The sequence below is a fragment of the Hippocampus zosterae genome, chromosome 16 (genome assembly GCF_025434085.1).
Source record: "Hippocampus zosterae strain Florida chromosome 16, ASM2543408v3, whole genome shotgun sequence".
NCBI lineage: Eukaryota > Metazoa > Chordata > Actinopteri > Syngnathiformes > Syngnathidae > Hippocampus > Hippocampus zosterae.
Window position 1 is genome coordinate 15,067,905 of NC_067466.1, and position 26,971 is coordinate 15,094,875.

The window sequence follows — 26,971 nt, forward strand, 5'->3', positions numbered from 1 at the left end:
GTGTGCTAATGGAAATTAGCTTCGCCGTTGCAGCCATTTGATGCTATCCAAGGAAGAGTTACTTCAGCACAAACTCGGCACAAAATGAAAAATTGAGTGAGCTGCCTGGCCGGTTAGTCAAATTGATCAAATTAAGAGCATTGATCAGATGAGGGCACCGGCTATTGGCTTGTGTTTTGCCAAACGGTCGTCCGAATTCGTGAGGCAAAAATGCTTTCTGCTCAGAAAAAAATTCAAAGTGTAACTCACACATTTGAAAGAGGAACTTTGGTGCACGCAACTTTTTTTTCCCCCCCAATATGTTTCAGTAAAAAAGTGGAGCCAACAGGTTCTCGAGCCTTTGATAGGCCAGTTTTGAAGTGGGGGGGGGGGGGGGGTTGCGCCCGGGAGTGCATTCGTAAAAATCCAATTTCCGTCAGACTGCCTTACAGTAGTGCTCTGGGAATCTTTAGATTCATCCGGGCACGGATCACAGAGTGCTTCATTACCTTTGAGCTGCGTGCTGTGCAGGCTTAGCCGGGGATAAAGAAAAAGGCACTCCCTTAATCTGTTTATAATCCGCCGTTTCACTGAGGGGGGGGTGGAGGGGGGCAGAAAGGAAGATGAGGGCTAAATTATACAAAAAGTTAAAAAAAAGGGAGAAGAAGCAGATCATGGCCACACTTACATAGAATAAGGAGTATGCAAGACAGGGACTGGAGAAAGTTTGCGGGGGGGGGGGGGGGGGGGTCAGATTAGACCCAAAGAACATTAAGTGTCAAATGAGGAATTACAGCTCCATGATTGGCTGCTTACATCCACTTGAATGCAATTTTATATCCACGCAGACGGTTTACACACACACACACACACACACACACACACACACACACACACACACACACACACACACACACTTGACTTCATACGAGGGATATTCACGGCTGATTGAAACTGCTTTTAAATACAAAAGCACCAAAAGTTAATAGTCAATTATCGAATCACAAGATTGACTGGACTGTTTAATTTAATTTGGTTTCGTGTTAACATTTGTGACATTTTCAACAGCATTATTATGTTGACGATAGCGATCAAGAAATATGTTGACTTCTATTTTGAAAAAGATTAGGGTACTTTTTTTTTTTTTTTTAATTGTGATTATCATCTTTTGAAACTCACTTAAATGACCAAATATGGTTCTTGGGGGTGGTGGTGGTGGTAGGGGGGGGATTTTTCTTCAAGGTGATAAATACATCACAATCAAAATGCTCCCCAGAAATATTTTGTCCTGTTTAAAATAAGTAAATAAAACCGATACTTGAGCAGTTGCTTATGACATTGGCAGACAAAAAGTATTTTCTCGTAGTCTTGTTTCCCTGTTTGGATGAGTGTGCACGTTGAATAAATAAATAAATGTCCAATTTCATGAATTTGCACCTTGTCTTGCCACATTGCATCCATTTTCTGAACTGAAGACGCGACCAAAAAAGAAATCATGCGTCGAGGGCCACAAAGCAGCATCACGTTGCGCTTTCATAGAGGAAAAGTATTTGCGGTTAACATCTATGTTTCTGTCTGCTGACCACAACCTGCCCCCCCCCCCCACACCACCCACCCACCCGCGCCCTCATTGTGTGCATCCTGTGTAGGCATGTGTATGGAGGAGGTTTGTGTATGTGTGGGGGTAGGACGAATTTTGAAGGTGGGAGGGTGTGGGGGGGGTGGCCTGGCCCCCACACAGTGGACCTTTGTGAAACCCAGCCACACTGAATGGACTCTTTTTACACTTGTGTAAACCTCGGGTTTGGGAGGGTACAGGGGGCAGTGAGACCCCGCCTCTTTGACCTCTGACCCTAACCCCTGACCTGTTCAGGATTCTGGTCTGGAAGTGCTTTTTTTTTTTTTTTTTTTTTTTTTTTTGCAAGCCATGTGCTTGCAGTCCGAGTCCAAAATGAACGCAAGAAACTTTGTGGTTGAAAAGTGTCCCGAAATCTGGTCATGTGACCTTATTCCACACTGCACTGAATTCTCTTTATCAGATAGCCCGTTTGATCAAAGGAAGCCAGCATCCTGAGATGTTGAAGGCACAAAACAAACCCAAAACCTTTTTTGGGTCAAAATATGACACAAGCCATTACTTTTAGAGGGTGTCAATATTGTATTTTACGACCTACTTTATTTATCTACTGCAATTTGAAACATGACATGTCGCCGTGCTTGAAAAGAAAAGGCCGGGTATCTTTTAAAAAGGGAATTTTTGTCTGACTGTTCCAGTAAATGTTTGTATGAAAAAAAAAATGCAACATGGGGTTTCGTAACCTTGACACATCATACATGTAAGCAGCATTGTAAACCGAAGGCTACCTGGATTACTTGCATGAGGTTGTGCGATGTGGCGGACATTAAATGTGACTTTCCCTCTGCTGACCCATTCACAGGTTTGACCACATGCACACACCAAGTGGTTAAGCACGCTCTCGGTTAATGGATGAAATGGCCATGTTGACCCAAGGGTCTGATTCATCCGCTGCCTGTTGACTTCTTCATTTCAAGATGGCAGCTGTAACCTCTCAGGACAAACGTACCTTGAAAGAATCGCTCGGATCAATACTGCTGTTGTCCTGGCAAACTGGGAGTGCCTGCTCAGTTCCAGGTGAACGCTACCTATCTTGACCCGTGACTCTGCGACCACTCCTTAAAGACACAGAGAGAATGGCGAGCGGTAATTATATGCGTGTGTGTGTGTGTGTGTGTGTGTGTGTGTGTTTATATACCCATTCATCCATCCATTTTCTGTTTTGCTTTATCCTCATAAGGGCCGCGGGGGTGCTGGAGCCTATCCCGGCTGTCTTCGGGCGGTAGGCGGGGGACACCCTGAACCGCTCGCCAGGCACACAGAACAACCATCCGTGCTCACACTCACACCGAAAGCACAATTTTAAAGTGTTCCACTAACCTGCCGTGCATGTTTTTTGGAACGTGGGAGGAAACCGGAGTACCCGGAGAAAACCCACGCAGGCCCGGGGAAGAACATGCAAACTCCACACAGGAAGGCCGGAGCCGGAATCGAGCTTGGTGCTTCTGCACTGTGAGGCCGACGCGCTAACCACTTGGCCACTGGGCCGCCGATCCCTAACTATTTGGAGATTAAAAAGTATATATATTAGAACTGTCAAAGGTGAAGCATTCACAGTGCAGAGGTACCGGGTTCGATTCCAGCTCCGGCCTCCCTGTGTGGAGTTTGCATGTTCTCCCTGCGTGGGTTTTCTCCGGGTGCTCCGGTTTCCTCCCACATTCCAAAAATATGCATGGCAGGCTGATTGAACACTCCAAATTGTCCCTAGGTGTGAGTGTGAGCGTGGATGGTTGTTCGTCTTTGTGTGCCCTGCGATTGGCTGGCAACCGATTCAGGGTGTCCCCCGCCTACTGCCCGGAGACGGCTGGGATGGGCTCCAGCACCCCCCGCGACCCTAGTGAGGATCAAGTGGTACGGAAGATGAATGAATGAATGAAGGTGAAGCATCAAGCGTGGGTATAAATTTAAATTCCTTCAAGCACTAAAGAATGACAGCAGATTTAAACCGTTAGTCCGAGGTAGGTCATCCTTACCGTGTGCTCGGAGATCAATGCAAAGTGGCCGAGGCGCACATTGACCCGACCCGTCGCAAGCATTTGACTGTACAGCAACAACAGTCGCTCCTGTGGGATCGCCATCCACATTCCTTGTCTGTGGGAAGTACGTGGGCAAAATGAATGGAAATGCCGGTAAGCTGTTCTAGCCAGTGGCGTGTAAAAATAAAAATAAAAAATGTGCGGCATCCACCTGAAAGCGGGCATCATTCTTGAATAGAACCTTGGATGGAGGTTGTATATTGACAGTGAGTGGCAAAATACCGGAGAGGTTTGGTACTCATAGATGGAGCGAGAGTGAGAGAAATTGTCACCATCTGCCCCTCATTTAAGAAAAAAAATGACCCATCACCAGAATGCAATTGAACTTTTTTAACTTTCCTCCATCATAAGATGTGAAGCATCAAATGCGTGACAGTCTAACAGTGACATGTTAAAAAAAAAAAAAAAAAAGCGGCAAAAAACGATGAGGTGATCTTCAAAGCTCCTCCATTTGGCTCCGGTGTGAGCGTATTTGTCTACCTGTGTTCAATTTCGCCGGCTTTGATTTGCTCCATCCTTTTCTTGATGCGCCGCCTAATAGCCTCTTTCCCTGCTCGGGAGATTGCATGGACACGTCGGAAGGGGCGAAAAGCCCCCGCAGATAGAGGCCGTTTAGCGCGCCGCCTGCGTACTGGAATTAATCTGGCATCGCCGTAATGAGTCAGGGTAGGCCCGGGAGGTGAGATGGGGGCTGATGGAGCTGGTGGAATGCACTCCCCCCCCCCCCCCCCCCCCCCCCAAAAAGGAGAAAATATGTTGTTTGTTGATTTCCGCAATGCAATTTGAAATAGTTCAAATTGTAAAATCAGGCCATTTTTTAAAATCATAATTTAGTGCAGAAAAAATCCCCACATAAAAGCTGGACCGCAGTCTTCTTTTTGCTTCATGGACATTGTGCACAGCGCACTGACCCACTTAACACATATGCACTAAAATCCGTTTTTTTTAAAGGGGGGGGGGGCATGCGTTTCTCTCAGCTTGAATTTTGGAGCATGAAGGAGAGTCAATTCCTTACTTCCTTTCTCCATCGCCGTGTTAGCATTGGCGTTGTGTAGCATCTTCCTGTCTCATCATCATCATCATCATCATCATAACAACATGGCCACCGCATACAGGAAGGCACCTCGGCGACACAAAGCTTGCTTGGCTTTCCGCCGCGAGCCACGTGCGAGCGCTCGTGCAGATTGACTGAATCCCAGCGAATGAACAAACAATTGAAATAAATGCATCCATTCAAATTCAGCCTTTCGGGGGACGGCGGTTGCTACAGCGGCCAGCGTATTAGGTTGCAGGTTATCACGCGATGATGCTTACAAAGTAACTGCAAATGTCACCGTTGCACAAGCTAAATCAGGATTGAAAAAAAAAATAAAAAATGAAAAGCAAAGTTTGGGAGCGGCGCCATCTGTAGTATGCTTGAGCTGCCTTTCATCCTACGTGAAGAAAAGAGCCACTTCGTCGTGTGTCCATAGTGCGCAAGCAGTGGAGCAATGGTTGAGCACACAAGTAATCACCTTACAGTCTTCCCAGGACCAACCAGGTTCGCTCGCCCAAGGAGGAGGAGGAGGAGGGCCGCTGGCGGCTAATCCGTTAGCGCATCTCTTCCCTTTCTCTCGCCAAGCTTCCTCCGCACCAGCGTCAAACAACTGCCGTAGCAAACGCCAAGATTACAACCTTGCATGTTTAGGTTAAGAGCCGATAATTTAGATGACAATATGCACGCTTGCTTTAATTACCATCGGACGATAATGCCTCCAAACGAGGTTCCGCAGTGGCTCTAGAATGGTTCCCTGGGGTACGCCTTCAATAAATGTCACACAAAGAATTAGCATCAAAGTCTGACGTGTTTCTTTTCGGTCAAAGCTAGCTTTTGATGCTTTTTGGTCGGCAAACTCTGTTTTTGCCGGAACCGATTCCTCCTCGACGGCCGATTGTCAACAAACGGAAAAAAAAAACTTGAAACTGAATGAACAGCGACTGGATTAAATGTTACAGCAGCATTCCTGTAAGACGACAAAAATATCGGGCATTTGAGACTGCACTGTAAATGCAGTTGCAAAACTACATTCAACTGCGTGTCCGTTTTTCATGGCTAACGCACAACTTCTATCGGCTTGATACATTTTAAAAAAATATATATTTTTACCTCGGTGGATGATCAGTAGCCCGCAGTGCCTTTCGGACAATGTGTGATCTTTTATGATTAAAGCGCGGCGCAGAATCAAGCGCTTTGTCGCCCTCGGCTTATTCATCCAGGATGCTTGAAGTGATCTGAGGAAAAGCCATCCGCTGGAAAATCAACAAGACCAAACAAAAAAAGTAAAAAAGATAAATAGATCACTTTTTGGGAGTCAGATGGTGTTTGGTAGTAATTGCAGCTGTTTCATGTTGGTTACCTGCCGTGCGGACCCGCTCGGCCGCCCCGCGTTCTCTTGTCTGTTCTTGGGCCAGCCGAGCCCGGTGGGCAACAATGCTGGCAGCTGCGGCTGCAAGCTGTGAGCTGAAGCTTTTCCTTTAGCTGCAGGTTTTTTTTTTTTCATGTGTGTTCCCGCTTAAGAAGTGATGTGGGAAGTTATTTCTTTGAAGGAGACCGCACCCTACACTTTTGCATCTGCAATCAAAAACCCAAAGTAGCATCAAACACAGGTTGGAAAGCGTCAAAATAAACAACAGCAGAGAGGAAAATTAAAATCAAGCGAGGCTTTCTTTGACATTTAGCACTGTTTGTTAGCATGAAGCTAAACAAGCAGCGTGGTTGTTTTATGCCATCTTTGTCACACTGCATCGATTGAACGGCCATTGTGCTGCTCCTTCTGGTATGCCCGAGTTCGCCACCTGGGGGCAGTATAAAATACACAGACATCACTGAGGCTCGTCAACTCCTCTTAGCTCCTCAGTGCAGCGCTAATAGGAGTCGTTCTTCGGAGAGGATAAGGAATATATGACGGTGATGACTGTTCAATTGTGCGCGAAACACGTATTGCTGCTCTGTTTGTTGTGGTTATAGCACCACAACAAAGAGGCGTGAGGATTACATAAATGTCATTTATCCACTGGAAAATGTATTGTTTGTATGTGTGTGTTTTGGTGATGGCTGGCATGTGTTGTGAAAAAAAGAAGTCGCAGTGTTCCACAAAGGAATGTTTGGCCGCTTGAATAAAGAAAAAAGAAGCGGCCAGGAAAACGACAAAATAAACCCAACGGAATTCATCAAATTCCGAGTGCACTGCAGCTGTCATTGGGGTGCAGATCGTATCCATTAAATGCACATTGGGAGATTTGGTGTCTCTCATTCTGCTTTATCGACACGGCCATGCTTGCGGTTTTGCCGAGTCATCCGGTGCCAATGACTCTTCAAAGATGCTCATCATGTGCTTTGCGGGATCACATCAACAATGAGAATCATCAGAATATGACAGCGGAATTTGTTTCAATGGAGTAAAAAAAAAAAAAGCTTGATGAAAGGCACCCATTTGTCTGCCATTTCACTTTTCAGCAAAGTCTTTGCGGGCATTCGGGTGAAAAAAGGTCCAGTGAGCCTGATGTGGTTTGACACTGAATTGTGCACTCCCATGTGCAAAAAAAAAAAAAAAAACCTGCAACAAAACCTTCTCAACATTGTGTGAATGTAAACAATAAAAAGTAGTAAAATGTAAAAAAAAAAAAACGATAACACTGGCAATGTGACATTAATAACGGGAATATGTAATCTAAAAATATAATTAATAATATTTATGAGTTAAGGGTTAAGTTCAGCAATGGGTGGAACTTTTCTGCAGCGTCATAGGTGGTAACATTTGGAGGTGACTTTTTTTTTTTAATGAAAATGTGTCAAAAACTTGATACGCTTTTAAAAAAAAGTGAAGACATTTTTTTTAAACCAATGTAAAAAATACATTTCGGGACACCCAAAGCCACCTGTGATTAAAATTTGCAGTTGATCGGTGTAATTACCAAACGGATAGAAACGTATATGTTCAAAATAAAAACCATAAAAAAACATGGGACCATGGAATAAAATGATTGAATAGTTGAAATGTAAACATACGAGGAATAAATAAAAACCAAGCAGATACAACATGTGAAGAAAAAAACATTTCATGAAAAACTGGCACCGTTTGGCTTCACTGATAGTGTGGAAACCTGCTTTTGATTGGACATAATCCTGATTTAATTATTTTATTTATATTTATTTCCATTTTTTTTTCTTTGAATGAGGGGCTGGCAAGTCATATTCCAGGGCCTCCACATGGCCAACAGGCGGCGGAACAGCAAAACAACACTTCATAAAAAGCACCAGCGACAGCAAAACACGTGTTTCAAAAGTTGCGTAGTTGTTTTTTTTTTGCGCCCTCAGAGGACTGAACCCCCCCAATTTCAAATCACAGACGACTACTTTTTGAAAAGTCTTCCGCAGCATCTTATGTCAGAAAAAACCCAAGCACGTGGGGGACAGCCTTGTCTGCCGGTTCGCTTATCTGTGCGGAGGATCAGTTTCGGACCACACTGGACCATTGTTTGGGCCAGTTTGGGGAGGGGGTCTGTTAAGGACTCCGCTAATCTGCTGTGTGCAGAGGTGGAGGTTGGTGGCAAATAAGGCCAAGAAGGGAAGGAAGAATACAACTGAAATCTGATTACTTTTCACGAAGTCTGAAGACGGGACAACACCAACACGGCTTTTATTAGTAACGTCTACACCAGAGAGTGAGAGAGTGTGTGTGAATTACTGTACCCGCATGACAACGTGCTGAATTTCTAATTGCTAGAAACACCTCATTATCTAAAGGCAGCAGATATTTCGAGGCAATTCTCGAGACATGCATTATCCATTGTTAGATTGGATTAGTCTGCCATCTTTTGGAAATACTGGGTATTACGTCTTAAAAAATCATCGTCCTTATTGATTTGAACAACGCCCGACGCTACTTAACTAAACACAAAAAAAAGTGGGTGCACCCCCTATCAGATTAGCATATGAGTTGTGGCTCTATAAAGTTTATTTGTCATATGATTTGGTTTTGGGATTAAAATGTACTCCGAGAGAAATGAGGAATCTGCTTCCTCCTGCTGGTCAGCAAGTATAATTACAACACAAAGACAATCTGTGGATATATTTTGCTCACATGAAAAAAAAAGCTATTTCACGATGAGTAATAAAAATAAGCACCTAAAATAAAATTCATTGTGAATAAATCACGAAGAATGTAATTAATTCAGTAAGATCAAAAATAAATCTTTAAAAAAATTACTTCTTTTAAATAATTTATTTTCTTGAATTCATTCTGTGACTGAAGTCGAAGCATAAATGTCATATGTTCATTTTTTTTACATGTAATGGAACTGACCTAATTAAACAACAATGAATGATATTTGTAAAAATAATGTTCCTATATTATGAAAATAATATAGTACAAATAGTACATGTGTGTATATACATATATATGAATGTAATACTCGATTAAATAATAATTTGATAACAAATTGAGTATTATCTACCAGTTAATTTTCCAAAACAAAAGCACTAAATTCATGTGTTGAAAAACTACTGAAAAACAGCATCATTTGCAAAGATGAATCATCAACAATATTTTTTGTCCTTTTTTTTTTCTTCATGTTCTTTTTATTTCTTTCAATGACATTTCAGAGCTTATGTGAAGCGAAAATGAGACACTCGGCAGACAAATGACAAGGCTTGGCTATAACCAAGACGATGAATACAAACACTAAAACGAAGCCTGGCTGCAATGATAATATTTTACTCTACTTTGTCTTTGCGTGCCGGCCTTTGTGGGTCAAAAGGAGATGATTAAAACATCCCCCCGCCCCCAGAAAGAGAGAGAGAGAGAGAGAGGGAAAAAAGAGGGAATATGAGACCTGAGCAGAAAGTAGCAAAGCATCTTGGTCCTGTTCAGAGTCAATAAGTTGACCCAATGTACTTTTATTTTAGGGTCTGAAAGCCTGTCAAAGGTCATTTTTGTACTAATTTACGTTCTCACTATTACAGGTGCATTTCAAACATTAGAATATGGAAGAAAACCTTCACTGATGTCAGTAGATCAATTAAAAAAGTGAAGCTCGTATTATGTGGAGCAAATATTTATTCTGTAAAATTACACTTTTTTTTTGGAAACAGTGAATTTTTGTGTTTTCCTTCACAGTAAGCTATAATCATCAAAATTACTTTTAAAAATTGTGAAATTATTCACCTGTATACATTTTTTAAAAATCCTACCCCTTTTTCCATGGGACTGCAGTTAATTGCAGGGGAAAAAACGATGCAATGGGTCAATTATTTGCTGATTTGAATTATTGGAATAAAGTCATTTTGCCACAATATTCTTATTTCTTCAGATGCACCTGTAAGTGTAAGGCAATAAATGAATGAACGGAGCTAAAAAAAAAAAAAAAAAAAAAAGCCCTGAAGGAATTCGCCTTCCTTCGACATAGGACAGTGTCAAGAACCCATCACATATACAAGATGCTTGTATTCTGAAATATTATAATTATGTCAACAAATATTAAATTAAAAAAAGCTAATTAAAAAAAAAGATGGCAGGGAAACGGGAATGGACGTAACTGTTGTCGTATTCAAAGGCACTGTGTCGTTTCCAGTTTGCTCACGTCTAAGGAGTGTGTACCGCATGGCTATGTATGCTAACAATGCTAATTCCATGAAGGGGGCGTGGGGAGGGGAGAAAAGCCACAAGGGACTCGCACATTCACAGTTGCAGTCTGAAAAGGAGCAACTCTACAAAAATAATAGAGAGCAACGAGATCACACTCATTTACAAAAGAAAAAAAAAAGTTTTCTTACAAGGCAAAATGTGTGGAGTGCGAAAACTCGGAATAGGCTCAATAGCTCCTTTAATATTGCGGCTAAGCTAACAGGGATTGCCCACCAACTCAGTTGGCAGCCAATACACAAATCTGGCGACATGTTTTGATGCTGGGGACCAGAATCTCAAATCTCGGTCATTTTTTTCCAAATTCTTTTTTTTTCTTTTGTGCGCTTGTTCAAAATTATGCTGGCTAGCTTTTGTTGATCATCAATACTAATTGTTAATATGACAAAACACATTAAAAAAACATGACAACAAACAATTAGCAAATTTTACCACGTGACAACCACGTATCTCCAAATTGTTCTTTTTCTCATCCAAACACAATAACACAATTTTCCTTTTGGTGGTTGTTCCAACCCCCCCACCCACATTTTATTTTAATTGAAAATGTGTTAGTTTGTTTTACCGTGACCTCTTTTTTTGTTTATTTTGTGTCTTTTATTTGCAATTAAATAGTAAGCAGTCGGAGAAATGTTCTTTTTCTTTTCTAAAAAACGATTCATTTTTGTTTTCAGGCTAAATTTTCCAAAAAGTTTCGTAACAGGTTATTTAGCAAGTGGTTTTCAATCAGGGAAAATCATTAGTGGCTTTTGAAAAAAAACCCACAAAATTCTTGTCACGTGTGTTTATAGTTTTCCCAACTTAGCAAGACATTTATAACGGGCCAGAAGATATACCTGATGCAAATCCGAGTTTGGTGGTCGAGGCCAATGGAATAAAAATCCAACGCCGGAAATTGAATGGCGAGTGTCATTGTAAAAGGTTTTGCGGATCTTTTTTTTTTTTTTTTTAAAGGATCATACGATGTTGAAATTCTTGAAAATAAATCATATAATAACATTATCACAATAAGAACCCAATGACAGCAACATGTACAGAAATACAGTAACTTTGCAAAAAAAAAAACCCAAAACCCGAAACAGCGCCCCCCCTCACCCCCTCCCCAAAAACTGGCATGCTAACTCTTAAAGACTAAATCCGAAAAAAAAAAAAACTAAAGAGGCAATAATGTACATGAATTCATGAACAACAACAAAAGGGCAATAAGAGCCACAATCCCAAGTCACACAAATGACGTAAATACAGCAAAGCTTTTTTTTTTGTTTTGTTTTTCTCCTTTTTTTTCTTTTTCGTGAAGGCTGTCGTCAGTGAAAATAAAGCTACAGTCCGACACGGTCAAATAATATCGACTCTTGTTGGTCTTTGTGGTGGTGCGACGGAGCATTACAGGGCCACGCAGAAAAGAAAAACTGAAAAGTAAACGTACGTGGAAAAAAAAAAACGCACAATAGCTGGACGCCAAAGTTGCAATTTGACGAAATTTAGGTTGTAATATCACAAGGGGGAAACAATTGGCTTCGTCTTATTCTTTATGCAAACGCAAAAAATCCAAATGATGAAACGTCTTCATGTTAAATTTTTTTTCGGAGACATGAGATTTTTTTTTTCCATTTAAAATTGTGATTTGCCTTGAACAGTGATGATTTCTTTTCTTTAGACACCTCACATTATTTTTTACATAAAAACTCTCACTCACTGTGATATTACAAATTTTTAATTGTCACTGAAAAAAAAAACTTTTTCCATTGTCACAATTTTTTCACGTGCAACTATTTTCCGCATTCTCATACATTTTCTTATGCTTTTTATTTTTTTTCTTGTTGAATGGTGACTTTTTTTTTTTAGGACACCTAATGTACTTTTGTAAAATTGTCACTATTTTCTCATATTATGTCTTATTTATTGAGAAATTATAACTTCACGATAGTCAAATTCTGACAACTTTCTCGTGAAATGATGACTTTGTTCTTATAACACGATGCCTTTTTTTTAAACTCACGGTATTACAACTTGTACAAGGATTTTATTCCTGTAACATTTTTTTTTGTTTTGTTTAAACATTTTGACGATTTTGTTTCCCCACTCCCATTTCAGCGCGGCCCTCACACGCATCGCTGCGAGCAGGCAGTTGCCTCGAAAAGTTTCTTTTTAAAAAGTGACCGATTGTAAGGCATGTTGCATCAAAGTCTTTCCGTATTGTTGGTCCGAAGACACCAAAAAAGACGAGATGCCCCGTTTTCATTACCGCTTGAACCGTTTCGCTTTTCCGTTGGGACGGCAGGCTCACCGTGTAAAAATTGTCGAGATTTCAGTGACTGTGACCCAAAAACCCAGCCCCCCCTCCCCATCCCCCAACCCTCAAAACCAACCCCCGACCCTCTCGACCTTCCCAATTACGCTTTGCTCTCGTTGCCGTTGGTCTGGGGCGCCTCGTTGGGGACCGTCTTCACCTCGACGGCGGTGTTGTTGGCCTCCGTCTTGACGTCGTCCTTTGTTTTTTTGCTGTGAGGGCGGAACACAAGCAAGGCTCCTGTTAGCTTTTGAGGGAAATTGACCCCCCCCCCCCCCCACTCCCGCCGCCCTCCTTTTGGAAGCATGTATCACACTTAATGGGATCACCCCGCCGATCCCGCGGGCATGCATCGGAATGACAGCATACGGGTGTCTCGGTCGCTGCGACAGCCGGCGTGCAAATGAAGACACAGGAGACACAATGAAAGCAAAAAAAGAGCTGATCCACGACAAAAAAAAAGCACACACACACACACGCATACAAGAGGATTAGCAGGCCGTCTGGAGCCAGACGTCGTTACAACGCCGTAGTTGTTAGCGGACGCTTGGAGAAAAGCTGAAAATAACAGCTGACGTGGGAGTCTGTCACACTAGAAAGGGTGGGGGGAGGGGGGGGGGGGGTAAAAAATAAGGTTAGGATACTCTGTTGGGAATATTGTGTCTCGAAAATAGCTTGAAAGGGACCTAAAAATATAAGTCTTTAAAATTAATTGGTAGCACTTGTGTCATTCAATGTTTTTTATTCTTTTTTTTTTAGTTATTTAGATAAAGAAAAGATTTACGCTTCACAAAGGGTTTCTAACGATAAAACGCTTCCACAACGTAGTATAGTGTCATCTACGCTAAGAGTGGATATACGATTTTTTTCATTTGATTGTTTGACATTTAATGCCTGAAACTGCTATTCATAAAAATATGTCCCGCAATTAGTGCAGTGCAATTAGCATAGCGTCACTAGCGCGCGCAGTAGCGTAAGTTAGCATTTCAACATAAATTCAAAATGTCACGAAATTTCAGCGTGTTAAAAATTTGGCTCGCTGACGCGTTCCCAAAAAATCGATAGGAAACAAAATTGTACTTAAGCTACAACACCCTTATGAACAAGTTACGAGAAACAAACGGATGAAGTCACGAAGGGTTTCTAGCTATTCTTAGCAGGCAAACAGAAGATGTGAAGTAGCGGCGGATTAGTCAATGACGTTGGACACAAACAGTTCGGGGGTGGAGATGGCGAGCGAGGAGGTGAATGATGACGCTCCTGCACCGCTAGCATCCCGAATGCTAATTTATGCCACACAAGGATATTCAAGAAAACTCAATTCTTTTTGCATTACTTTTGGTACGAATATGATGAAATGATCATGAAAAATGTCCCCACCAAAAGGAACACACCCTTCGAAAACCTTCAAATGTTGCAACAAACTGTTTTTCATAAGTAGTGTATATTTATTTTGTCTTTTTTGTACTAATTCTGATGAGAGGCTAAAGCTAGCTTGCCACACCTTAACTTTGGAAAAACATTTTTTTTCTTGAGAATTCGCATTTCAAGATTGATATTTCATGAGTTAAAGCACCAAATTAATGTATTAAAAATATATTAAAATATTTTACTAATTACTATTTGGGGGAGGCCCGGTAGTCCAGTGGCTAGCACGTGGGCTTCACAGTGCAGAGGTACCGGGTTCGATTCCAGCTCCGGCCTCCCTGTGTGGAGTTTGCATGTTCTCCCCGGGCCTGCGTGGGTTTTCCCCGGGTGCTCCGGTTTCCTCCCACATTCCAAAAATATGCGTGGCAGGCTGATTGAACACTCTAAATTGTCCCTAGGTGTGAGTGTGAGTGCGAATGGTTGTTCGTCTCTGTGTGCCCTGCGATTGGCTGGCAACCGATTCAGGGTGTGCCCCGCCTACTGCCCGGAGACAGCTGGGATAGGCTCCAGCACCCCCCGCGACCATCGCGAGAATCAAGCGGTACGGAAAATGAATGAATGAATGAATAATTACTATTTGCAATCAATTCAATTACATCCAATTTTCCTTTTAAAATTCTCTTTTTGAGGCACTGGGATACTACCGGTGCAGAAGACACGGATGTGGAAGTGCAAATGTTCATACTCATTTTGGGGGTACGTGGTGGCATCTGTGCACAGGGTGTGAGGTGCGTCCTTAATCGGGCCGTCTACTTGACTTTTGGGGCTCTCTGGGGCCTCGGATTGCTTCTGCGGCCGCTCGCCGTTCGCCCTGATTGGCTCTGTGACGGGTTTGGCGTTAGGAGCGTCGCTCAGGTCAACCAGAGGGCCAACGTTGGGTTGGCTTTCGACCGTGCTCGACTGTGCGGCGGGGCTGCTTTTCAGGGGGTGGTCTTTGGCGGGGGTGGGGGGGTGGGCCGGGCTGATCTGCGCCGCGCTAAAGCTCTCTGCGACCGAATTAGTCGCATTGGAGTGGAGCGCGCTTACCAGCGGGGTGGCAGCGTTGGACCTGTTTTTGTTTGGGGGAGGGAGGGGGGGGGGTCGTGGAGGCGGTTTAAAGTGAGGGACGGTAGCACCAGCAGAAAGGTGAGGGTGAGAATTTAAAGAAAAGGGGGTTGGGAGGGGGGAGTGAGGAGGAGGTAGAATTAATTAAGGCTGAGTGAGCGCGACTGTGCTGCAGCCAAGCAGAAAAATCTCAACAAGTCAAATGTCAGCAACACAAAACAAACTTCAAAACAACGATAAACTTGTTTGTCATAACACCCCTGAATTTGAAAAGTAAATAACATGAAATATCAGGATTTTGGGGCATCACTTTTTAAAAATTATTTAACTACATTCTGGAAACAACTAGCACTATTAACTGACATAAGCTACTTTACTTTTTTTTTTATTAATAAAATATTCCTGAAGTTTATTCCTTCCATTTTATTTTTTCATTTTTAAAAATACATTAATAATCATTATAATGTCAAATGTTTTTCATGAATAAAAGTGGATTATGCAATTTATATTTTTGTCCAAAAGAAATCAAAGCATCCTGGATTTTCAGCTAAATTTGGATTTGGGAGAAAAAAAACAAGAAAAAAAAAGAAGGTAACCCAAATATTTCACCTGCTTTTGCATTATTTTGTTTTTCCACAATGCTCCTAAATTCTGTTCAGGAAATGCTAGGAAGTCTAACTTTGGACACCAAGGCTAACTTGAACTTAAATAATTAAAAATACATTACTTTTTGGACTGCGCTCAACTAACTACTGTTGAGAACAAGCAGTACAAAACGATTAGGACACAAAAAATAAAAAATAAAAATACAATTCAGGAATTTTAAGAAATGAAGCAAATAACCCAAATACCCAAATGTCTAGCAGAGCTAGCTAGTTATTTCTCTCTCTCTAGCTAGCGAGCTAGCTAGAGCAAGCTAGCGAGCTAGCTAGAGAGAGAGAGCTAGCTAGACAGATAGATTGGTGCTACGTTTTCCTGACTTTGGTAAGAAGACAAGCATTCCAATAAGACGACGTTAGTTCTTACTCAGGTTCTGTCAGAGGCGTGGTCTCATTGGGCTCCGCGGGTCCCACTCCTTCCTGGTTCTGTGTTGGCTCCTCCTCCGTTCTCACCTCAACAATGGGCTCCTTGGACTCATCCTTCCTGTTAATACAAGACACCAGAGCAGGTGAGGCTATTCCTATTTCATATCTATCGTGTCTAAAACACGTATTTTTGTTTGTTTTTTTGCGCAGGGAGAATTTTCAGGACTCACGTGAAGTTGGCCTTGCCCTCCTCCATGTCCTTGCTCTTGGCTCCCGGACCGGCTTTCCCGCAGAAGTTGACGGCAATGCACATGAGTAGGCCGCACTTGTTGAGGAAGTAGCAAGTGACGTCCACGGCAACCAGCAGCGCGAAAAAGACCACGATGAGGATGCCCACGATGGCGCCCGTGCTCAGGCCAGAGCCTGAGGCGCCTGGAAATGTGACAACCATAGGAAGGTAGGAAAGGAGTAGAAGGAGTGGTTAGAAATGCTGCAGAGTATTCAGCTTGCTATGATGCCAACTGAAAAAAACAAAACAAAAAACCCCCGACACACATACACACTTGCCGTCAACTGATTATGACATCACAGTTGCTCAGGTGAGCTGTGATTGGTTGTTACCTGGGTCCTCAGCAAATTTTCATTTTTAGTCAACAGAAAATGGCAAAATGGCCGCCCCCCGAGATGATGGATTTTGTTGCTTAACTCATGTTTCACAAACACGGTATTAAACAGAATGCCGCACGGAACATATTTCGGAAAATAATATTTTGGGGTTGACTTCCCGTTTAACTAAAGAACACAGTCGTTTATGTAACATGGGTTCCTCAGTACGTACATGCGAGATGAATTAGATGCTTTATAATCCTCTTTGAAGCACGTTGCTGCCATCATGTGGCATGTATACGCAATTACAAGACCCTTTCGAGGAGGTTGTGTCGATTATTCACCAAATTTTGCGATTAGCGCGGGTTCATCCAATGTGCCTTGAAGATCACTGCCGTTATGGTGTCCTATGGTTTACATGGCCGTAGGACCCCCACCGACGGTGGTGTCACGATGAGTGATAACGCCTCTTTTACATTTTTTGCCATAAATACATTTTCCGGCAACACACGCTCGATTGATTTCTAATTGGACGTCTTCCTCTCCTCGGCGAGCACGCCGGGGACGCAGTTACCACCGCCTGGTAAACAGACGTTTGCCTCCCCACCCACCCCGCTGCTTCATTTACATTTTAACAGACGCAATAAATCATGAGGCGTGCATTCAGAAAAAGGGGGGGGGGTGTGTGGTGGTGTAACACTCTGGTGTTGTCACGAAACAACAGGAGCATAAATCAAGGTAGTGTCACGACGGACGGTGCAGTCATTTCTACTCATGGGGTTTGACAGCCAGCAGCGCTGTGAGCGGCGCTTGATAAGCCTCCTCTGCACTGACAACCAGACCCCTTTATGAAAAAAAAAAAAAAAAGTAATCAATAAAGCACTAAGATGACGGTGTTACATGACGAGATGACGTCTTCGAGTGACAGCTAATGATTTTGCCTTCACTGCTTATCCAGGTAGCCTGGCAAACTGCTTTGACATCCCTTTGGAACCCCCCCGCCCCCCACCCTCCCTCCCACAGCACCTTTTCCAATATGAAAACTTTAATTTAACAACTGCAGAAAATTGATTTGACAAACAGTACAAGTTGAGTCAGGAGCCCTGGTCACACAATTAATTAAATCGGTAGCACTAGCTCGGATGAGGCTAGTAGCAATGTCGATGGATTCAAAATGAGACCAAAGAGAAAAAAATAATAATAATCTGCCGATCGTAGAGGTTTAAGAAAGTCGTTTTAAACCAAAAAGTTTAACCTTTCCGTGTGCTGACGAACCAGTGTAGGCTACACTTCGATACGTTTGAATGAGGTCAGTGCTACATAAGAACACGCCGGTTAGCATCGAGATCAAATTGGATTTTTCATTTCATGGACAATGACGTGTTTTTCGGCAAAGGTATATTGAGTCACACATTGGAGTTGATTCATCCGTATATGAAGAATGAATGTAGATCTTTGGCGAGAGTTCCGGTGTGGTTTAAAACCCATAATAAAAAAAAAATCTAAAAACTATTTCCTGACTGATAGCATTCTGTTTACGAATATGACAAGGCTACTCGCTATCGCTTCACCACCGAGTGAGCGCTTTATCCGGGAATGAATCGAAACGAGGTTTCCTATTTGGAGATAAGAAAAGTAGAAGTTCGGTGTATGGAAAGACAGCATGACGGAATGATAAATGAGTGACTGCAGAAAGAGGCGACGGCGGCGGCTGGGAGGACGTCAGGCGACTTTCCAGGAGGACCTGAGCCACGCGACGTCCTCTCACCGAGGAAGGAGACCTGGAGAGAGGACAGACAGGTTTGGACACGGAGAGGGAAAACAACTCACATGTAGAAAGACGGAAGGACAAAGACGCAAGACAAAAGTCCCAAACGCTGATGACGCCGAGCTAAGTTTGTCTTCCAGGATGGCTCGAGATGATGCCGCGTTGGGTTCGTTTGGGTGAGAGAATAAGGATTAGTGTATTTTTATTATCTTGTGTTAACTGAAAGAACCACTAAATTAAATGTTGGAACTGCAAAAGCTTCAAGCATTTTACTTTTATTTCTTAACCCAGTACACCACATCTGTTGAGCACAATTCAGTTATATTTAACTTCAGTACATCTTGCATAATGGTTTAATTTACATACAGCATACAGTATGTTGAGGTGATTTTTTCCTTTTTTTTAATGACTTGTTCGACCACTTTTTATCCAAAATGTTAAATTGTCATTTGGAAAAACGAGTTGGCACGAACTTGCGTAACTACAAGTGAAAACAAGACTTTCATTGTGTGATTTGACTCGACTTAACATATTCCAGTAGTGACATTCCAAACAAAAGGTTTGCGGGAGAGTTAACAGCCCATTTTCGTTTGGAGGCCCGAGTCACCTTGCCCACATGGCGTGACAACCGGATAATTGTTCTTTTACACCGATTTTGATTTCCCGCATCAAACCGTTGTAAGTTTTGGGCAACGGCGGGCATCTGAGAACCCAGGCGCTAAATGATTGATGAGCATCCAGAGGGAAGCAGATGCCCGAGTCCCCCCGTTCATTAGCGGGTGCCATGTTTTAATTAGCGAGGCTGAGGAAACAATCACCGGGCGCATCTGTTTGATTAAAGGAAAATGTACACGGGCTTTGCCAGCGCTCAATTGTTACATTCAGTTTTGTATGGCGTGCCCTCGTGCAGCTAATTGCTTGTCGGCATAACCCCTGGGGGGTGGTGGGGGATAATAAAATAAATACATGAAAATAATGCTTTTCTCCATGGCCCAGCCTCCAAATGTTAATTAAACTTTGGGGCCAAGTTTCGCCCACATCAGGTGGCATAGACAAAAAATATACAGTATATATTGGGCATGCGTCCTGGAGACTTTTCCGTGCAATGTGTAATGATGGATCACCCAATTGGGTGTCGATCGACAATATTGGAGCTTGGGCAGTTAAAAAAATAAATAAATAAAAACTTTACAGAGGGCAAGACGAGTTTACGTAAAAAACTGGTTCATAGTGTGCATAATACATACCCCCCCCCCCCGGAGCCCCCCCCCCCCCCCCCCCCCCCCCCCAAGATCTGTGATTCTCTTAACCAACATATTGCTAACCTCATTACATAATTGCCAAGGGCAATTTTAACCTATTGTAACTTAAAGCTGGAGGGTGTAAGTTTGTCGCCCCCCGATGGTGGAATACTGCATTACAACAAGAGAAATATCGCTTTGAAATAGACGAATGAACCTTTACTTTCGATTTGGATTCTCAGTAATTCACAAAAATTGAATCAAGCCAACTGGACTTTGCCAACTGGTTGAATTTGTTGTTTTCTGAAAACTTTGAAATACAACTTAGGCAGCTATGCACTGAGCCTAATGGTATGCTAGGTTGTAGCCATTTGTCGAGGGCATGTTTAAAAAACAAACAAACAAACAAAAAAAACGTTGTCATTGACGTCAGTGACTTTGACGGACAGGTTCTGCACTCCAGCTAACAAAATCACTTCGGTGAAAGAAAACCAGACACACTTTATTTCCACCCCAACGACGGTTACATTGAAACACACACAGATATGTAATTACAAAAATGTCTTCAAACCAAAATGATGTTCTTTTTAATAGTGACGCACGTAATTTTTCTCTCCACCTTTCAGGACATTTCTCCTGCTTTCTGGTATAAAGACGAGTGAAAATAATGGCCAATTTCAATCCGAAAAGATGATGTACGGTACACACAAAACATGATCATTTCATTTTTTTTTCCTCCCCCATCTCTTCTATCTTTTCAAGGCATTTACTTGAAAATGTTTCTGATGCCAAGGGGCGAGGAAAGTGCTTTGAATTCATTTAATGTTCCAATTTGGAAGTGGAGTGCCTCGCCTGCTTTTAACACATTCATAATGCTCGACCGATGGGCCAGGGAGGCGGAGCATATTTGTCAATAACCAGAATGGGGGTGGGGGGGTGATTTTAATGGTCTTCTAAGAAATAAGAGCCTCTTGTTGTTGTTTTTTTTTATACCTAGGTCGAGCTATTGCAGACACACAATCACGCGATTCTCAAGTTCACACTAAGGCATTATGAATGTGTTATTCCGAACAAAACGCCACCCGAGATCCGACTTGTGACATAACTGCATCTAGGGATGGGCATGATGGTACAAAGGGGGAAATGATCCACCAATCCATGGACGAATAGCTTCAAAACAAACATTTCGGAAAGGACGTTGACACGAGCGGCCATTTTGTGGAGGCAGATCAACTTCTCATCAACAATCGACGGGATTCCTAACGATCAATAAATTGATGATGCCCATCCCCTAACTTGTATCCCTCCTTTAGACCAGGGGTGTCCAAAATGTTTTCCACCGAGGTTATTGGACAGAAAAAAAAAAAAATCAAGATGCCACTTTAATATTCTTGAGCAATTTAACATCTTGACTGCTGATCTTTTTGTCTCATATTCATCTTTTTATGTCAGATCAAAATGTTTTCCTTCTCTCCAGAAAAAAATTAAGGAATTGGCCTCTCTATTTCAACACTGGTCAACAGAAAATATTAATCAGAGATCCCTAAATGTAGTTTTGATGCAGATTTTTTTTTAAGCCTTTTGGGTTTTTTTCCCCAGCGCGTTATTTTTATCCTACAAAAGCTTGCGCAACACGGATTTTACCATGTGTATATTGTAGCTAATTCCACATGTTTTTGAATCAAACCTTTAATTCATAAATATATTACGTATTATATTTTTGATATGATAGTGCTGTTATTATAGAGAGTAATATTAAGGCCAGATTTAGAATCAGCGTTACAAAACAAAAACAACTCAAAAAACAAAACAATCTTGTAGCAAAGTTTATTTGCTTGTCTGATTTAAAAAAAAAATAGTACAAATGTTGACCAGTGTAACTGGAGCTAAAAATATTGCATCATTTTATTTTATTTTTTTAAGACAAAAATGAAATCATTAAAATTGCCCTCAAGAAGCACTTTGGACACCACTGATATAAATAGCCATTATGTATATTGTATCAGATACAACAACAAAAAACAAATAAAACAAAAATAAAATAAATAATAATAATCAGATGACACAAAATCCCGCCAAAGAAACCTGATGCACATACAGAGCACCCTGTGGTAACAATCATAAAAGCAAACATCTTGGACTTGTCATCTTGTTTGTGGCTGCACAAGGCTCAAAAAGGCATAGAAAGCGAAAGTAGGGGGGAGGGGGTGGGTGGGTTGGGTGTATGTCAGAGCCAAAAAACGAGTTTCCGTTTCCTCCCGACTATCCCTTCTCCTCGGATGAGATCAGTTCGACTAGAACAAGAGCGCAGTCAGCGAGGTGGAGAGCAGAAGAGCTGCCAAACTGTACGTCACGCACTGGCAACCCAGCGTGGCTGCGAGTGGCCACCAAAACATCCAAAAACGGCGCAATTGAAGCGCGACGCAAAAAAAAAAACAACAAAAAACCAAGAGATTGCCGCGTATGACAATGTCACCGTCCGCAGTTACCCCCACCCCGACAAGACAAGAGAGACAACGAGACGAGGGTGGAAACAACAAGGGAGGAAAGAAGGAAAGAGAAAGGGGAGTGGGGGGGGGGGGGGCAGGGAGAGATTGGAAAAACAAACAAACAAACAAAAAAAAAAAAAAACAAAGTCAGAAATACAGAAATACAAGCCCCGAAAGGTTATAAGAGATTGCAGTGAGTGAGTAAGAAATGGAAGACAGTTAGTTAGCAAGGCAGATGGTTTATGGCAGGCATGGGTGGAAAGGTAGAAGGCAAAGGGGAAAATGGACTTGCAAGAACTGTTCGGGCCGAACGCTTTTGAAATAAACTACGGCAACCTTCAGACGCTAATAATGCTTGAAAATGAGTACTGCATTGGCCCGAATGTAAGACTTTGCTTTTTGCATTGAAATAAGACTGAAAAAGTGGGGGTCGTCTTATATTCGGGGTCTAGACATTATACCCATTCAGGACGCTAGATGGCGCCAGAATGAAGCGAATGCTGAACTTGACTCCCCAGGCCAAAGTGAACCCCTGTCACGAAAAATAAAAATAAAAATAGCGGTAGCACGAAGAAGAAAAATAAAAAATAGTAAGAAGGAAAAGAGAAGAAAATAATAGAAGAGATAACAGACAATGGAGAAACGTCGCGACAATCTGAAGAAAAGTGGGTTGAAGATCGTCCAGGTTAACCGGCAGTTGAGGAGAAGTTATGATGTAATTTACATTTCAAAAACCAGAAGCCATTCATTTACGAATGTGATTGCACTTTAGATTTGAATGAGGCAAAAATAACATGCTTTTTCTCTCAAACATATTGTTATAATAATTTGTTTCAGATGTACTGTCATTATTTTCTGTATAAAAATTGATTTGGTGTTCAAAAAGTCTTTTTTCAAACTTGAGTCTTAAAAAAAGAGGGCGTCATCTTATAATCAGGGCCGTCTTATATTCGGGCCAATACGCTATTTACTATCGATAAAGAACGTTCGTCTCCGACGCGAGTGAGGTCCAGCAAAATGGCCGACAGAAAAGTAAATGCTAAGCCAGTAGATGGCAGTATCATCGCTTGGTGCTTCATGAAGAGTAAGGGAGCAAACTGAGACGAGACCAGCATTACATAGCCAGTATTTTTGTGACATTTTGTGCGTGTTTTTAAAAAAAAAAATTAAGCCCCACACACCACATGCTCATCGTGAAAGGAGGGAAGAGCCGATGCGTTGCGCTGATGAGATGAATGGTTTGGATACCCCCCCGCCCCAGACAATTATCAGCACTGCGATAGCTTGAAGCGAGCGCACGCGCCGCCTGGGGAGGTTTGGATCCATCGGCGTCTGACCGACGCATTTTGACGTCGTGGCTAACGTTTGGGAGAAAGAAAAAGATCCAAATAAAAGCGCTTGCAGGAATTTTATGGAAGACTGATTTGGATGAACGGGAACTGGCTCAACTTTATTTGATTTTGGTTTTTCTGTTTTTGAAGGGATCCAAACCTCCCCCGAGCTGTTTTGGTCTTTTTTCTTTGCATGCCATGCACTGGCAGCCTTGCTCATACATGCTTTTCATTTGACACCGCAAGCAATCGTCTGAAGTAGATGGTTCTTTGTGTGCGTGTTTTTTTTTTTTTCTCGATTCAGAGAAAATATAAGCAGCTCAGAAAAAGAGAAAAACATACATTCAAAAAAGCGGTTAAGACTTTGGGGTCAGAACGTTATTTTTATTTTTTTGAAAGTTGTTTTTCTCTAGACTCGCGCGGTTCATTGTCGCGGGGGAAGCGGCCCAACTTCAACATGATTGCACACAGCACAACAAGCAGCAGCAACAACAACAACAGAGCGAAGGCCGACCGTGACCGCTGGAGGAGAGCGTTAAAGGATTAACCGCACCAAAAGAATGACGAAAAAAAAAAAAGTAATAAAATTGCTGTGGGCCTGACGGATATCTGCCGCCGCTTTCTCGCAGCGGCCGCTTTAACGATGCAAGCGGAGATTAGGAGCGCGGCGGAGCGTCATGCCGAGCCTCACGCCCTTTCTGCTGGCGCGAAAATGTTCTCGCGCTATTTCCCCCCACCCCCATCGTTTCCCGTTATCTTCGCGAGACTGGCCGCTGCTATATCGTGAGTGGCCTTTTGAAATGCAAATTGACTTCTCTTTGGTGAAGGTATCGCTGCAAACTCTGCAGTTGCATTTGAAATGCCAATCCAAACGTGATATTCAACATATACCCTGAACAGACATTTTGGTGCTCGTAAGTTTTTGTTGTCATGGCAGTTCGACAGCATATTTGCACAATATCATCATCACCTTCTCCCAATTAACGTTTCCGCTCATGACATTCAAAATGAAATCATGCTGCGAGGTCGTAGGAATGTAGAAATTATTATTATTATTCTCTGTAGTGACTTGAATTTTTGTGGGTCTAAAAATGAACCAAAACTTGAATGCAAAATGTTCTATTTTTAAGTTGTCATACACAAATACGAAGAAATGGGTCGGTAGCACACCCGAAATGGATTTAACGGAGCCTTAACTTGGTACATTTAACCGAGGGCGATAAAATTTGTGAAAACAAAAATTTGAGTGCTTTAGGAGTATTTGAATGTACAATTTTGGCCCATTTTTGCAGATTTACGTGGGGCGTACTTTTACCCCGCTTGCCCTTGAACTTGACTTCAAGCTTGGGCTCTAGTTTTGATTTTATTATGATTCTTCCCCCCCCTTGCAGCTGCAACTAACGTGTCTTGTGTGTGTGCGCATGCGTGCAAGGCATAATGAATCGAGTACCTGGCATGGTGGTGGGTTCTGTGGCTGTTCTGAAGGACAGGATGCCGGGCTCGGATTTGCCCTTCTGATTGACAGCCACAACGCGGACCTCGTATTCAGTGTTCCAGTCCAGTCCGCCCAACACCACGTACTCGCTGCCGTGCGGCATGCGGATCTCCGGCTTCCAGTCGGACACGTGCTTCTGAGGAAGAAGCGGGTGGCAAAATATTGTCAGGGTTGACTTTGACTAGACTCAAGTAGAAAAAAAAAAAAAAGTTGAATTTGAAATGTGTCCTCTCAAATGAACAAAACGTTGAAAGTAATTGAAATAAAATATACAGACGCACATAAAATTCACAACGCTCATTAGCTCATTCAACATTTACAGGAAATCGACACCCAGATTAAAAGGGAAACTCTACCTTTGTCTCAATAAAGCCCCTTAATGCGTTCAACATTGTTCCTTGGCATCATGATACCACAAGAGGGCGCCAAAAACCCTTTGCCACTTAAAATACAAAGAAAGAACGCAATTTGCGAATACTCACAGCCTTGTATCGGACCAGGTAATGCTTAATCGGGGAACCGCCGTCGTCCTGCTTGATCCAGTTGACCTTCAGAGCATTGCCCTGATTTTGAACCATGGCCTCCAGCTTGGGGGCGCTGGGTTCCCCTTCGAAGAGTAAAGGAGAGTAAAGCATTTAACAGAAAGGTTGCCATGGAAACAGCTGCCACAAATAGGTGTTTTTAAAGCAACCGCTTCAGTAGAGGAGTGGACCCTTCGAAAAAAAAAAGAAAACCAAACTTCCAAGGCAGTCTTTTGTGGACTATCACTTTGAGAGCATCGCTGGGCTCCTCATTAAGGTCTGCGTCCCCTGAGTAATGACCACCGGGATGCTGGATAATGAGCTTCCGGCCGTTGATGGAGATTAATGCTAAGGAAGTCGGGTGGGTTTGTTGTTTGTTGACCATGCACGGTAGAAGACGCTCATTAATTATGAATACACGTCTTGTCTCCACGGTTACATAAAAGACTCAATCCCACTTGAAATATCCTGTGTGGCAACCCATCCACCTCATATTTGATGCGTACTTGAATGATGGCCTGTGGCGTTTATTCAACAGACAACAGAAAATGGTTAAGATTGAGTTTCACGATGTACATTCCATGTTAGTCTGACAAGTGCAGTTCCAAGCGAAGGTTAGGGGAAAGAGAGAGAGAGAAAAAAAGAAAAAGGTGGCAGGCAGACAGCATTGTTGTCCGTAAGCAATGTTGCGGTTCGCTTCTTTTATTGTTGTTTTTCCTCTGAGGCTCAAACAGATGGACGAAGGTTGTGAGAGACGAAAAAATAAGTAAAAAAAAGAAGAGGAGGAAAAACAAAACAAAACTCCTTCATGCAGGCTGCAAAGTTTAGAGCTGCTTGGGGCAATGTGTATATTATACCGTGGGTATTCGTTTTAAAGCATACATTCATGAACGTGGGTTAGAGCCCTCAAAAAAATAACGTAACACATACCTAATAATATACACAGGTAATCCTTTGTGGATATAGCATGTAGATAACTGGACAACACGGTACTATGCTAACATTTCTAGTGCTGCATTTCCACATCGTCGTTTCGGCTTTTAGGGTCATCTTTTTGCCCACTGAAATCAATGCAATTGCCGTTAATCGGGTACAGCCAATCAAAAAAAAAAAAACCCCAAAATGACACTTAAATATGCATCCCTAAAAGTGATAGAAGCACATAGACGCCATTTGTTAGCTCGTCTATGGCGTTCCCGACCGCATATGTTACCATGAAGCTGATAAAGCAAAGTTGCATGGTTGTTTTGGATACGCCACATGTAATTCGCTTTCATTTATGTTTAGTTTGTCAGTAAACTTTATCTGGTGGCGGAATTAAACAGCTCAAAGCCTCTTTTTTTTTTTTAATCAAAAATTTGTTCGCGATGCAAAACTGGGGCTTGTTGTGAAGTTAGCG

The 26,971-nt window shown here is 42.3% G+C and overlaps 2 protein-coding genes and 1 long non-coding RNA gene across 13 annotated transcripts in view; 1 reads left to right on the forward strand and 2 right to left on the reverse strand.

Annotated features, from left to right (window-relative positions):
• The window catches only part of zbtb16a (zinc finger and BTB domain containing 16a), a 101,112-nt gene extending 98,422 nt beyond the window's left edge, over positions 1–2,690 (reverse strand). Inside the window, exon 1 of the mRNA XM_052047268.1 lies at positions 2,565–2,690. The gene's annotated coding sequence lies outside the window, so the exon portion shown is untranslated. The remainder of the gene's footprint in view (positions 1–2,564) is intronic.
• LOC127588542 (uncharacterized) overlaps positions 1–26,971 on the forward strand; it is a 240,002-nt gene that overhangs the window by 86,413 nt on the left and 126,618 nt on the right. The gene's annotated exons all lie outside the window — the stretch shown is intronic.
• Positions 11,246–26,971, reverse strand: part of ncam1a (neural cell adhesion molecule 1a) — a 146,869-nt gene continuing 131,143 nt past the window's right edge. For 4 of the 9 annotated variants that reach the window (XM_052047245.1, XM_052047246.1, XM_052047248.1 and 1 more), the window contains 6 exons: positions 25,534–25,658; positions 25,007–25,187; positions 16,352–16,553; positions 16,123–16,239; positions 14,738–15,100; positions 11,246–12,836 (listed from right to left, as the gene is read on the reverse strand). In XM_052047245.1, coding sequence (XP_051903205.1) covers positions 12,728–12,836; positions 14,738–15,100; positions 16,123–16,239; positions 16,352–16,553; positions 25,007–25,187; positions 25,534–25,658 — 1,097 coding nt within the window. In that variant the 3' untranslated portion in view covers positions 11,246–12,727. Of the gene's footprint in view, positions 12,837–14,737; positions 15,101–16,122; positions 16,240–16,351; positions 16,554–20,217; positions 22,111–25,006; positions 25,188–25,533; positions 25,662–26,971 lie in introns of those variants that run through there. The other 5 variants (XM_052047251.1, XM_052047252.1, XM_052047253.1 and 2 more) reach the window with 3 other exon arrangements.